Source organism: Anabrus simplex, chromosome X, assembly GCF_040414725.1.
Source record: "Anabrus simplex isolate iqAnaSimp1 chromosome X, ASM4041472v1, whole genome shotgun sequence".
NCBI classification, from domain to species: Eukaryota; Metazoa; Arthropoda; class Insecta; order Orthoptera; family Tettigoniidae; genus Anabrus; species Anabrus simplex.
The window spans coordinates 203,266,362-203,280,520 of record NC_090279.1 but is presented as its reverse complement, the minus strand read 5'-3'; the positions used below and the strand labels follow the sequence as shown (position 1 = coordinate 203,280,520).

The 14,159-nt window shown below is 38.7% G+C and overlaps 1 protein-coding gene across 1 annotated transcript in view; it reads right to left on the bottom strand.

The window, feature by feature from the left end:
- The window catches only part of Rph (Rabphilin), a 180,355-nt gene that overhangs the window by 24,922 nt on the left and 141,274 nt on the right, over positions 1-14,159 (bottom strand). The window contains exons 9-10 of the mRNA XM_068230981.1: positions 5,698-5,885; positions 655-734 (exon numbers count right to left, since the gene is read on the bottom strand). Coding sequence (XP_068087082.1) covers positions 655-734; positions 5,698-5,885 — 268 coding nt within the window. The remainder of the gene's footprint in view (positions 1-654; positions 735-5,697; positions 5,886-14,159) is intronic.

Sequence of the window (14,159 nt, the reverse complement as noted above, 5' to 3'; positions counted from 1 at the left end):
AGGAAAGGCCTAGGAATGGGGAGGAAGGGGCCGTGTCCTTAATTAAGGTAGAGCCCCAGAATTAGCCTGGTGTGAAAATGGGAAGGCACGGCAAACCATCTGCAGGGCTGCCGACCGTGTGTTTCAAACCCACCATCTCCCAAATTCAAGCTCACAGCTAGCCGCATGGCTAACTCGCTCAGTATTCCTCATAGCTCTGACTCTATTGAGGCTCAGCACTTTCCGCGTCACAATCGTTAAATCATTTGTCCTCCAATTCCTGGCTCTATCCGATAAATCCGTTCAGTTTCTGTCATTGAGTTTCGTTAACGAGTGTTTTTTCCAGGCTGAGTTGTTAGCCCAGCGCCCAGCCTGGAGAACCAGAATATCCTGTTCAGTCTGGACCATCACCTTCAACCTGTCCGACATGGGACGCTCTACCAGTAGCTAAGCCACTGCTGGCATAGCTCTCAAGATCATCTGACCACGCAAGCTCCATCGCCATGACAAGGTAAGGATATCATTGATGAGCCTTTGGTCAGTATTCACCTGTCATGGAGTGCTTCAAGAGGACAGATGACTGACTGGAGTTCACCACAAGTAAAAGATAAAACTACATATAACAAGACAAAGTACAGAGTCCTTACACTCTAATTATTCTTTGTCCAGTCTTACCTTCGCACGATGTAAAGAGCAATGTAGAGCAAAGGCAATTGGATCGTAGAGCAGCGACAGTTCTATTGTCCCCAGCTGGGCTGTAACAGCATACAATACATCGTCAAACAATTTGGGAAAAAGACATACAATTTATTTTAAGCAGTTGTATCAATATTATTAACAGCAGCTTCTGAGAATATCTGTTATAAACAAGATAGGAACTTGGGTTGGAACAGATCTCTATAGTCTGTTCAGCGAGTTAAGATAATCTCCTCGCCATGCATTTGAAGCAGAGAGGCTCGAGCAGGTATGAACGGTCTCCGAACGCACAGCAGGAAGTCTAATAAGTTCATACATCTTGCAGACAGGAAAACTGGCCACAACTTCATCACTCAAGTAGCAGTTCCTCTTTGAACAGTTTACAGGCTAAACATGGTATATATTGCTCGTAACAGTTCGTCTTTGTCAGGTATTATGTGCGTGTGTAAATTGTGATAGTAATCTCTGTGTCTGTATTGTTTTTAAAAGTACTGTTATACAATGGAGTATCAAATGAAATCAAAAATCAAAATCTCTTTATTTGCAAATGAGGTGTCTACCTCGGTGGCAAATGGTACACTAAAATACATCATTGTCAAGCACTAAATTTTAAATTAACAGGAGACGAAGAAAATTTTCCTGGAATACAACATTATACAATTTACGCTAATAATTTTTTCTATTAAACCACACATCATCCTTAATAAATTTATATTGTTTACAAAATTCTACTTATAATATCTTACAAACATAGTCAACTCATATACAGTATGTGAAATTACTTCTAATAATAATATACAACTGGTATAAGATTAAAATTAACATTGAATTTATTTATATATTTATATTTTATTACCCATTTTGGAACCTAAGTAGCATAACGACCTGCTGCGTCTTAACCAGAGCCCCTTTTGCCACCACTTTTCAGAGTTCCTGAAGGGCCTTCACAGCTACCGTAGCGGTCCCAGGGCCCTCAAAGTCCCCACTGTACTTCACCCCTACAGGCAGTCCCCTACTTGGGCTGTCCAAACTCCATAGACCAGGGGATGGAATTAATTTAATCACACACATTTTTTATTTACAATATTCTGCACTTGTCGAATGCCCTCTAACATTTCATTTATTTTCTCTGTTGTTGTTTATTCTCTTCTTGAATATCTGTACAGATTTTGGAAAAGGATCAAACACTACCCCTGGTAAACTGTTCCACTCCTTCACGCCCTTCCCAGTGACTGAAAATTTACCCCAATCGCTTCTGCTAAAATTCCTTCTAATTTTGTACTTGTGGTCAGTTCTACCAATATAATTATTTTCCAACTGAAGCCTTTCATGGATATCTCTCCATGCTTCTTCTCCTGTATAGTATACGACAGAAGCCGGAAAGTTAACCTGCATTAGGTTGTACATTTTAGTTAGAAATATGTGCCAGTGGGGTTAGATGTGACGGACCTAGTCTGTCGTCATCATCATCATATTCTAAAGGCTAAGCCTTGTCGCTGCAGCCACAGATGTCTATCTTGAGCCAGTCTTTTCAACTCAGCGGAGGTCGTGCACTTCATCCTCAGACGCTGGTTTTTGAAATACTCTCTGGGTCGTCCTCTTCCTCTTTTTCCAGCATTTTTTCCTTCATTGATATTATTATTATTATTATTATTATTATTATTATTATTATTATTATTATTATTATTATGTAAGAAGGAAGTCGGCTCCTAGACGAAACTATCTTTACATCGGTCTGTTTTCAGACCAACTTTGCTTTACGGGAGCAAAAGCTGGGTGGACTCAGGATATCTTATTCATAAGTTAGAAGTAACAGACATGAAAGTAACAAGAATGATTGCTGGTACAAACAGGTGGGAAGAACGGCAGGAGGGTACTTGGAATGAGGAGATAAAGGCTAATTTAGGAATGAACTCGATGGATGAAGCTGTACGCATAAACCGGCTTCGGTGGTGGGGTCATGTGAGCCGAATGGAGGAGGATAGGTTACCTAGGAGAATAATGGACTCTGTTATGGAGGGTAAGAGAAGTAGAGGTAGACCAAGACGATGATAGTTAGACTCGGTTTCTAACGATTTAAAGATAAGAGGTATAGAACTAAATGAGGCCACAACACTAGTTGCAAATCGAGGATTGTGGCGACGTTTAGTAAATTCACAGAGGCTTGCAGACTGAACGCTGAAAGGCATAACCGTCTATAATGATAATGTATGTATGTATGTATGTATGTATGTATGTATTATTGTAGACATGATATGGGCTTATGCCATGTCAAGAAAACACGGTGTGATAGAATATCTTAATTGGAGCTTGATTGTTGTTGTCGGCTCCCACTTGGAGCGCTGTGCTAGCATACAGCGAGCCACCTGTTGACAAACGAGCATACCACTACAATTCTCCAATGGTAAAGCATTCTTAAATTCAGACCTTCATTATTGTAGAAGACTTCCTTGTGGACAGTCGAGATTTTCTTCTGAAGACGCAAAGTTATTTGCAAAACATAAAGAGTTTCACGTTATTTTCTTGACAAGGCATAAGCCCAAAAGCCCATATCTTGTCTACAAGTACGGGCCGTGAAAGCATCAATTATTATTACTTAGTGCATGCAGGGCTGAACATGAAGTGTCTTGTGGTGTTTGTAGCATTAATTTCTGTTTATTTAAATTAATGGGCCTACTATAGACCTCTAAAGCTGATATGGTAGGTGTGGAACACTGTAACATGTAACTTTCTCCCACATTTCACCTCTTCATATGACTTCAAATTTCTGTTCAAATGATTGTACGATTAGTTTGTGACGAAGAATTTAATGCTTAAAGGCATTTTCTTAATTCATATCTAAACATTAGTAATAATAACGTCAAAAGATCCTGTGTTCGAAGATGATTGTATGTTACTGCAGCACAGGTGCACGGATTATGAAACGCACCGGGTAGTTGTGCCCCCTCCCCCCCGCTAATCCCTACAGTCAGAGCAAGTGCCTGCCATTCACGGGAAGTTTCTCTTAACTCGCTGAACGGACTATACCTATCTAACACTCAATGTCTGGCTGTCTGCATATATCTATCTGTGTCCGGTTGTTATAAATCAAGAGTCGCTGGACAGATTTTTATGTTGCTAAGAGGAGGTTTCCACACATCTGATGAAAGGAAAGCAATTAAAAACTTGCTTGTTGTTTTAAGGGGCCTAACATCGAAGGTCATCGGTCCCAATTAAAAACTATTTAAAATGGTATGTACTTGGTCCACCTTGTCAATGCACTTTTATAATTGAAAATCATTTATTCACACATTCCTTTCATCAGTGAAGTCCAATCAAAGAATAAAAACAATATAACACTTTCTTTTGTTTAGCCCAAATATTTAAAGAAGTATCCTAATTCACCATATCAATGAATAAACAAACATTAGTGATATATTAGCAAAATTATCATGACATAAAATTTAATATTTAGATGATGTTGAATGAGAATACCTAAATAAATTTAAGATCTTTAAGTTTTATCTTTCTCTTTGTTTTTTCTTTTCTTCCTTAAATGATCAAATGTTAGTTAATACAATGGGATCTCATCTGTACTTCTTTCATTCATTCTTGATTCAAAGTGATGTTTTTGAGCAGGGTACTTTTCTAAACTTCCTAAAACATGATCATTTTCCTCAAGGCCGTACCGAGGAAAATTTTTCGGACGGGGTTACAATTTGAGGGTGTGGGGCTTCAAAAAACAAAGCTATAGTAAAGAATAGTATTTTTATTTTCAAATAGATTATACACTTTAACACATTTGTGACACAAAGAATTGTTTAAAAATTGAGGTAACAATATGTATCACTGTAAGTATTAAAAATATTTAGAGGTTTGATTAATTCTGTAAAAAGTCTTCTAGTGGCTCGATAACATTATTTCTACGGTATACGTTTATTGAAATTGATTTTTTATGGTGCAAAATGTATTAAGAACATATAAAACAAACAATCCATATTACTCACCAAAATTAAAGTTTCCATTTATGTTTTCAGTAAATTTGTTAACTATATTCATAGAGAAACATTTAAAGATGGCACAGATTTTATAGGTTAAATGCAATTGTTTATTTTTCAAACGCTTCTTTTTATGATATTTGTAATTTATTGTAGGTTATTTTAAAACCTGTATATTGTGTTTAAATTTGTTAAGTTCACTTTCATTTCGAAGGAGGTTTGAACACCGTAACCTCCCCACTGGGTACAGCCTTGATTTTCCTAATATATCACTAATACTTGCTTATTCTTTAAATTTTGGCTAAATGAAAGAAAGTGTTATATTGTCTTTATTCTTTGATTGGAATTCACTGTTGAAGAGAATGTACTGAAACTTGTTTGAATAAATAATTTTCAATGATAAAAGTGTATTGACAAGGTGGACCATGTACATACCATTTTAAATGGTTTTAAATAGCTTTAGACAAGTCAGTGCAGGCTAAAATACAAATAACTATTATGATTAAGTTTATCAACAGTGATGGAAGGTAGCTGAGCAGTTACAGTTTCTGAGAAACAACTCAAAGAAAACAACACCACGTGAATAATTTATTGGCTTATAGTGCATAAATGCTTACAGATATCCACAAATTATATGCATAAGAATTGTAGACTATACAAAAATCCTATTAAAAAAAAAAAAAAAAAAAAAAAAAACAAACCTGCATGGCCACGTACCTATTTTTAAGAGGCCACCTACAATGACGTTTTAAATATTTGTTTGCATTATAAACCCTACACTGGGTGCGGGAAGAGGCTGCCTAAGCTATATAAGATCTGCTCAGACTGTATGTGTAAGAATTATCAAGTATAAGTCTTATCTCCCAGAAGTTTTCATCTGACCTCTGACAAGTCAATTTTTAATGAAATCCATTTAACTGCAATAGCTAAAACTTGTACAACTTTGTGTTACATTTATTATTCACAAAACTCAAAGGACACAATCGCTTGGAACTGCAAAACGTGGTTGACATGGACAGAGGTGCAGGTAAAAGCTAGTGTGTACCTTGCTGCTCTAGGATGCTGCGGCTAGCATGCGCTGGAGACACCGCAGCGCTGTCCACTACCACCACCGCCTCCTCCGTCAGGTCGCCCAGGCTGCTCAGTGTCCTTTGACCACTGGACACTGAGAGACGGTCGTCTGACCACCCCCACTCCCTCATGGACCCTGATGATGCTTGGGAGTCTCGTCGCCTGCGGACAGAGCAACAGTTCATGTAGGAACGCATTTGTTTATATAACTGTTACCAGAATCTATGGAGAAGAGGAGAATTTACAAATAAATATGATACCATCCTCTTGAGAATGGTTGCCCAGCTGTACTTCCTCTTAAAACAATAATCACCACCACCACCTGATGCCATCCTCGGTTATCTGAGTGTAGTGTGAGAGTGCTTTCCATCCCCGTCTGTCAATGTACACTTCTTCCCCTAACACGCGGCACATTTCTATAAGGGTCAGATAATGAAGACTGAACAGCTGGTACAGCGTGACCATGGAGTGGTTTTATTCAAAGGTAATTAGCAAATCCATTAATACCTTTATCCCACTGGGAAGTGAGATGATCAGTTCCAGTTTTGTAGAAAGAAGTAGGTCGCTGACGAATCCACAACCACACTCACTCCTGCACTTCATCGTCTGAATGAAACCGATGTTCACAAACGTCTTTCTTCAGGTCTCCAAAAATTTGAAAACCACAAGGTGAAAGATCCTGGCTGTACGTAATATGTTGAAGTGTTTCCCAACCAAAATGTTGAAGAGTAGCCTTTGCCAGACTCCGTCCAACAGCATTCCAGGGCGTTTTACAGTTTCTGCAAAGTGTCTTCATAGTGCTGCACCTTGATTGTTGTTCCACACTCGAGCAAGTCGACAAGCAGAGGGCTACTCCAGTCAGAAAAAGGAGGTCACAATGACTCTACCGGAACTTGTGTGAATAGCTCTGGATTTCTTTGGCGGGGCAGAATAGCTATGTTTCCATTGTTGGCTTTGCAGTTTGCTCTCGTGCACACTCGTCATGGACATGCAGAGTTTGCCATAGAGAGTAGACATTCAGTGATGAGGTTTGCATACTTCAGCAACGTCAGACACCAGTAAACAAACCAGACTTCTCTGTTCTTCTTTGCTTGTCTCCATTTCTACAGCTGGACAAACACACTAGACCAGTCTGCACACCAACAAAGACATAACCCAACAACTGCGTGCACCAGTGAGTTGTCACTATGCAGTTCTTCTACCACAGTGATGGCAGTATCGATATATAACAACAGTGTTGCCAACTGTTGTGCAGAACGTGTGTTATGGCGGGTGTTCAGTTTTCATTTGACTGCCCCTTATATATCTCTTCTTTCCAGGCACTACATTACTTGTTTTATCTTTACACTAATTAAAGGGTAATGGTTGCTGATAGAGGAAAGAAGCTCCAGTTTAGTGGACAACTAGTAAGGATGTAGCAATTGGGGAAGAAATTGAGCACATCATTTCACAACACAAAGAGTTTGTTCTTTTCCAAGTTCCTGATGTTACCTCCCTCAATATTACAAAACAAATTATACTCCAAACTTCAGGAAAGACTGTTGACTTTACTGGCATTACTATTTTCCACATAACCCTTTCAGACCTTGTACGCACAATTGTGCGGGTTTGTATTTTATTTATGTTGGAGCTTATTTGATGTTTTCTTGGCGCTAGACTGGACTGCAGTGCTTGTGCAGGACACGTAGCATGTACTTCAGCTGTTTTTAGTTAGTGCTTGACCACCAGGGGGCAGGAAGAAGAGTTTAAAAATACAGTTCATCAGCAAGATGGCGGGATGCAGTAATGCCTAAAGTATTTATTTATTGCATTCATATTAATCTAGAAGCTTTACTGAATATCAGAATATAATCAACGAAGTGTGTAAATTGTTTAGCGAACGTAAATTGTGAACTTACAACATCGTACGTAATACCATGAGGTTTTGAATGTTGATACGCACAATTGTGCGGGCTAGGTTTCACTACAGGCAATGCATGAGCGACTGCTGGGTGCTGCCACCAAAAGGACTGTGAAAGCAGAACTCATACTCTACGTGAGAAATGTAATGTATAAGATTTTATTTGTTTAAAATCGTTGCACACTGTAAAATAGAACATTTGATCATGTACATGTGCATATTCACATGTACTGAGTTGAATTTTAAAATTTTTTTGTAAGTAGTGATTTAAGTCCTGACACGCACAATTGTGCGGGTGCTTTTTTTCAGATGTTAATTTTTATTTTGTAGAATAAACTAAAAATATATGTGTTTAAGAGTATTTTAGTCAGTTTTTGATGTACAAACAAAAATTCACACCGCCAGTTTTCTTTCAGGTCTTGAAGGGATAAACCAATTAAAATAAAAGAATAAAAACCTGAACAAGTAAATTTAAATCTGTAAAATTACATATTGACATTTTCATGAAGTGGCCATGTTTTTGTTTCTTCAGCCAAAAAACTGTAGACATGATATATATATAGGCTTTTTGGGCTTCTGCCGTGTCAAGAAAATGAGGTGAAATTCTTTACATTTCGCAGAGAGCTTTGCTGACGTCTTCAGAAGAAAATCTCGACTGTTCATGAGGAAGTGTTTTCCAGTAATGAGGGTTTGAATTTAGTTGTTAGTAATAAGAAGTGGTACATTAATTCGCCACCAGAATGGCTCACTGTACGCTGGCATAGCTGGGCTGTGAAAGCAGCAATGGTATCAATACAATGTTAACTGGAGGAAAAATGTAGAAAATCATCTAATTTAAAATCTGAAACATTGTTTCCGTGGGTCTTTTATTTTTCCTGGGAAATGGCCGGAAAGTGGCCATATAAATGTCACTAGTTGAATTAATTTGGGTCGCGCAAGCGCAGGCCAGAGGACATGCTACGTACTTTCGGATTATGTATTAATGTGTCATTATCATCATTTCCTGGCTCCAGTTTCTTGGGCGTTGTGTAAAAGCGCTCGCCACTTCTTCCTGTAAAAATATAGTTCCTGTTCCTCTGTGTCCTCTCACTGCCATTCCTCTTGCTGACCTCAAATTTCACTCTATCAATCGATTCCTTGGCCTCATGACTGCCCCCCCCCCCCCCCCCCCCGGTTTTTGTCGTGGTATTTTCAGTGTTCTTCTATGGCTGTGAATCAAGGACGGTGAAGGTCAGCGACAAAAAGTGTGTCAAAGTATTTGAAATGGGCGTGTTGATGTTGGTGGAGGATGTTACAAATACTTTGGATGGAGGCAAGATACGAGTATAACTCCTCCATAATCGAAAAGCTTGGTATCCTGAAGTGACTTTCAACTCTTGTTAAGCAGAGAACTTTTTTAAAAATTACATTTTGCTTTATGTCGCACCGACACAGATAGGTCTTATGGCGATGATGGGACAGGAAAGGCCTAGGAGTGGGAAGGAAGCGGTTGTGGCCTTAATTAAGGTACAACCCCAGCAACTGACTGAAAATGGGAAACCACGGAAAACCATCTTCAGGGCTGCTGACAATGGGATTTGAACCCACTATCTCCCTCATGCAAGCTCACAGCTGTGTGACCCTAACTGCACGACCATCTCCCTTGGTAAAATGGAAAACCCTGCAGTTCTTTGGACGTGTTATAAGGAGAGAAAATAGCCGTGAAAAACTAGTCCAAGGAAAAGTAAGGGGAATTAGGCCGCATGAAAGACCAGATCAAATATGCAAGTCACGCACCTCTTCAAGTGACAATCCGCAAAGCAGTCCATAGACAATGGCAAATGCTGGTGAATTCCATTGACTAGGAAAGTAAACATGAGATCAAGATACATAGACATGAGTTATGCAACCGAGGAAGGAAGACCCTCGTGCTGGGCAGCTGTCCCTCGAGGATTCTCCTGTATTTCAAGAATCCATCTTTTCTTTGGTTGACACCGGGTGAGTTGGCCGTGTGTTTAGGGCTGCACAGCTGTGACCTTGCAGCCGGGAGGTAGTGGCTTTGAGCCCCACTGTTGGCAGCCCTAAAGATAGTTTTCCATGGTTTCTCATTTTCATACCAGGAAAATGCTGGACCTGTACCTCAATTAAGGTCACGGTCGCTTCCTTTCCACTCCTAGGCCTTTCCTGTCCCATCATCGCCCTAAGACCTATCTGTGTCGGTGCGATGTAAAGCCAACTGTAAAAAAATATTTGGTTTGTGGCAGGATTCAGACAGCAGTAGGGAATCGACAGAAATTTCTTAATTTATTGTTTAAAACAATTTTTTTGGTGTTGTATCAAAATTAACATTTATATGTGAATTAAATTTTTTTTAAAATAAAAATTCAGAAACAGCGTGTACCTACACGTGCCATTCTAGAGGCACATTTTCTGTTGCATAAAATAACTTTCTCAGATATTTGTCAGTGAAAATGAAGAGACTTCTGATTGGTGAAAATAAGATCAAATGTAATTGGTGAATGTCCCATCGTCGCCATAAGACCTATCTACGTCGGTGCGACGTAAAGAAAAAAAATGGATGTCCAACAGATCGGCGGTGTCCTCTTGGTTGGTAGCGTAGGATCTCCTTTGGTAGTCTTCCAGATTCCATCCTTTGAACGTGACATTTCCAGTTTTCTTGGTAATCATAGATGTAATTGATTACTAGTTTCGCATTCAATCCCTTAAGCACATTTTCATTTCTTATATGATCACATTTTGTATAGCCTGCTGTTCTACGCATGAACATCATTTCACGTGCTGTAATTCTGGAAATGTCTTGAGTTCTTATCGTCCAAGCCTCACTCCTGTAGCAAAGGGTTGGTCTAGCTAAAGTATTATAAAGACGTAAGCGAGTGTGTTTTTGGGCAAGAGATGGCTTCATGATATTCTTTATAATTCCTGTTGTTCTGGTAAACTTGCTTATTTTTGCAGAAATATCAATTTCTCCTTGGTAAGATAAATTGTATGCCAGATAATTGAATTTGTTGACTCTTTCCAAAATTTTATTATCTGAACAGATTTTACTGAGGATAGGTCCTTCCCCTTAAAGGCCACTATTTTGTTCTTTTCTGATGAAATGATCATGTCGAATTTTGAAGAGATTTTCTGGCGATTAAATACTGAAAATTCTTAAAGTAACTGTAAAAATGTGTAATGGTAGTATATGTTCTCCATTCTTCTGCCGCTCTTCCCACATCTGTGGGGTTGCGGGCGCGAACTGTGTTGCACATGTGGATTTGGCCCTGTTTTACGGCCGGGTGCCCTTCCTGACTCCAACCCTACACGGAGGGATGTAATCACTATTGCGTGTTTCTTTGGTGGTTGGTAGTGTAGTGTGTTGTCTGAATATGAAGAGGAAAGTGTTGGCACAAACACCTAGTCCTCGGGTCGAAAGAATTAATCAGAGCCAATTAAAATCCCTAACCCAGCTGGGAATCGAACCCGGGACCCTCTGAACTGAAGGCCTCAGTGTCTAACACTTGATATTATTTGGTATGAAACTGCTATTCTAAAATAGCAAAATACCAAATGGTAAATATTTCATTAAAAAATATTCACTGTAGTCTTGAAATTCTATGATTGAATTTGCTATTCATAAACTATTTGAAAACTGGACACCTCTGGCATGAAACTTCAGCATGACTTAAGACATAAAAACCTTTTACAAAATTTGCAATGGTCTTACTCTCTATTCTGCACATGAATCGCATTATCTTTCTTGTCTGATTCGTCAGAGTCTGATTCTATATCGCTTTTATAATCTTCTTCCCAAAACACTATTATACACTCGCTTTCTTCTTCACTGGCCATAGTTCACTAAATAAAATTTCATCAATGAAGTAAGTAATCAACATTTAAAACATTGATTTTAATACCCTAATGCTTGTAGACGTAATTTTATAGGAACGTGTGTGCACTTAGATGTGTAACACGAACACTGGCGCGAAGTCCGACAGACTCAAACGGCTATTATTTCCGGTTCTATTACTTATCACGCAACCCAAGAGTGCGCAGGTTTGTAACCCCCCAATCATTTGCCACCAAGTATAAAAACATGTGGCATGGGTCTGAGAGACTAAACACCAGTGCTGAAGGATAATAATAATAATAATAATAATAAATAATAATAATAATAATAATAATCGTATGGCCTCAGCTACCGTGTGCAGACATTTTAAGTTGACGCCATCTGGCTGTCTGCTCGTCAATTTTGACCAAATAGCAGAGAAACCAATCTTTCTTGGGCGATCTATGAGTGGGTTTTAATTACCTAAATTTGTTGGGTAAACAAAAATGTGTCACCGGAGACCTTTTACATGTCAGTGTCAAACAATGTGGAGTGCTGAATGGACTTTTCTTCGCCCTTCAAAAATCTGACTCCCACTGCTGGGTTTGAACCTATGATCTGGGGATAATTTCCAGTGGTTTAAAATAAATAAATAAATAAGTAAAATAAAAATTAAATAAATAAATAAATAAATAAATAAATAAATAAATAAGCAAACAAACAAAAAAGAAACAAAGTAACTACTACACCAAAGAAAAGAAGATTTAACATTTCTTGTTTAAGCATCTAATAGAGAGAAAGAAGTGAGCATGCAAAATAAAATGCTGAAGACTAAAGTGAGAAGAAGAGAATCCACACACTGCAAATCTTTAGTAATGGCAAGCAACAAACAAGTTAAGAATAAAGTTATGTGCAGAAAGGCAAGGAACTTAGAAACATTATGTTGCTGTTTGGGTCATCGGTCCGTAGACTGGTTTGATGCAGCTCTCCATGTCACCTTATCCTGTGCTAACCTTTTCATTTCTACATAACTACTACATCATGTATCTGCACTAATCTGCTTATCATATTTGTCCCTTGGTCTACCCCTACCGTTCTTACCACCTTAACAATATGAACATGAAGATAGGTCAGGGTGGGAAGAAGAGATGAGGAAAAATATACAAAGGTCGATCAAATATAAACAGGACTTTTGTTCCTGAACATCAACAGTTTGTAGGACTGGCCCCCCGCTTCTGCTACGCTTAGGTGGGACCGTTAGGAGTGAGGAGAGCGTGCTGTTAGATATTTAGATATTTCCCGCCATTTCGTCAATAACGCTCACAATGTCGGAGCAACAGGTGCGACCCTCCACTGCGCAACAGATAATTATAAAATTTCTTGCCTGTGAAGGAGTTACAGCGGCGGAAATTTGCCAGAGACTGACTGCGAAGTTTGGTGATCAAACATTGTCAAGGACGTGTGTGTTTGCATGGCATAAAAAGTTCAAGAACGTGTGGAAAATCAGCAACACGATCGCCGTCCTCGGACCAGCATTACAGATGAAAACATACGTGTGGTTAAAGACATTATTGCTGACGATCGATGGGCGAGAGTGTCAGAAATTGCAGAACAAATCACAATCGGTTATGGGAGCTGTCAAGCAATCATCACAAACGACCTACAGTTCGTAAAATGTGTTACAGGTGGGTCTCTTGCCTTTTGACCAGAAATCTGAAGTTGAGACAGGAAATGCACTGGACTACACTTGATCATCCTTTGTACAGCCCGGACTTATCGCCCTGCGATTCCCATTTGTTCAAACTGCTTAAAGAAGCTCTAGGAGGGCAACGATTTGAAGATGACGAGAGTGCGCAACTGGCTGGTGACATGACCCCTGTTCTTTTTACGGGGGCATCAGAAAGCTGTCCATATGCTGGGACAAATGCATTTCGAAAGCAGGAAACTATGTGGAAAAATAAATTGTAATTGCCTCGTGTTTTTCAATAAATGAATTTAAATAAAAAAGAAAATCCAGTTTATATTTGATCCCCTCTCGTAAAAACACTAAAGGACAAAGGACATGTGCATATACTGCTGTCTTCAAGTAGATCGGCTCCATCCTCATAAATCATTATGAGTAAAGATGTAATGGAGAGGGCACCTAGTTCGCTGGTGTAATGGACCCACACCAGGATTACTTGATTTGAGAACTCTGAAAGAGCCAGACAAAAGCAACAGGATTATTTTTTTAAAAAATTTTTTTAACTAGACTAGTGTTATGAAAACATCGCAAACTTTGCATTCATGAGGTGTCTTGTCTGAGCTGCCCAAGTTTATCTTAACTAAGGTTAAGTTATAAGGAGATTCCCACCTTCCATTACTTGTCAATTTCTTTTACTGTAACAGTTTTATTGTTTACATGACATAATCCAGCTTAATCTCTAGGTGTATACTAAATAGATAGAACATGTTTCGTTCCAATTATGGAACATATTCAGCTAAGAGAATAAACAAAAACACATGTAATGATTATGGTGATGAAGTAAAAGGTTCATTCGTGTTGGGTTAAAATTTCCAACAAGTCAATATCCAAGTAACAAAATATTGTTTATTCTTTTAGTTGAAGATGTTCCATAATCAGAACGAAACATGCTCTATCTATTTAGTATACACCTAGAGATTAAGCTAGATTATGTCATGTAAACAATAAAACTGTTATAAGAAATTGACAAGTATAACTTAACCT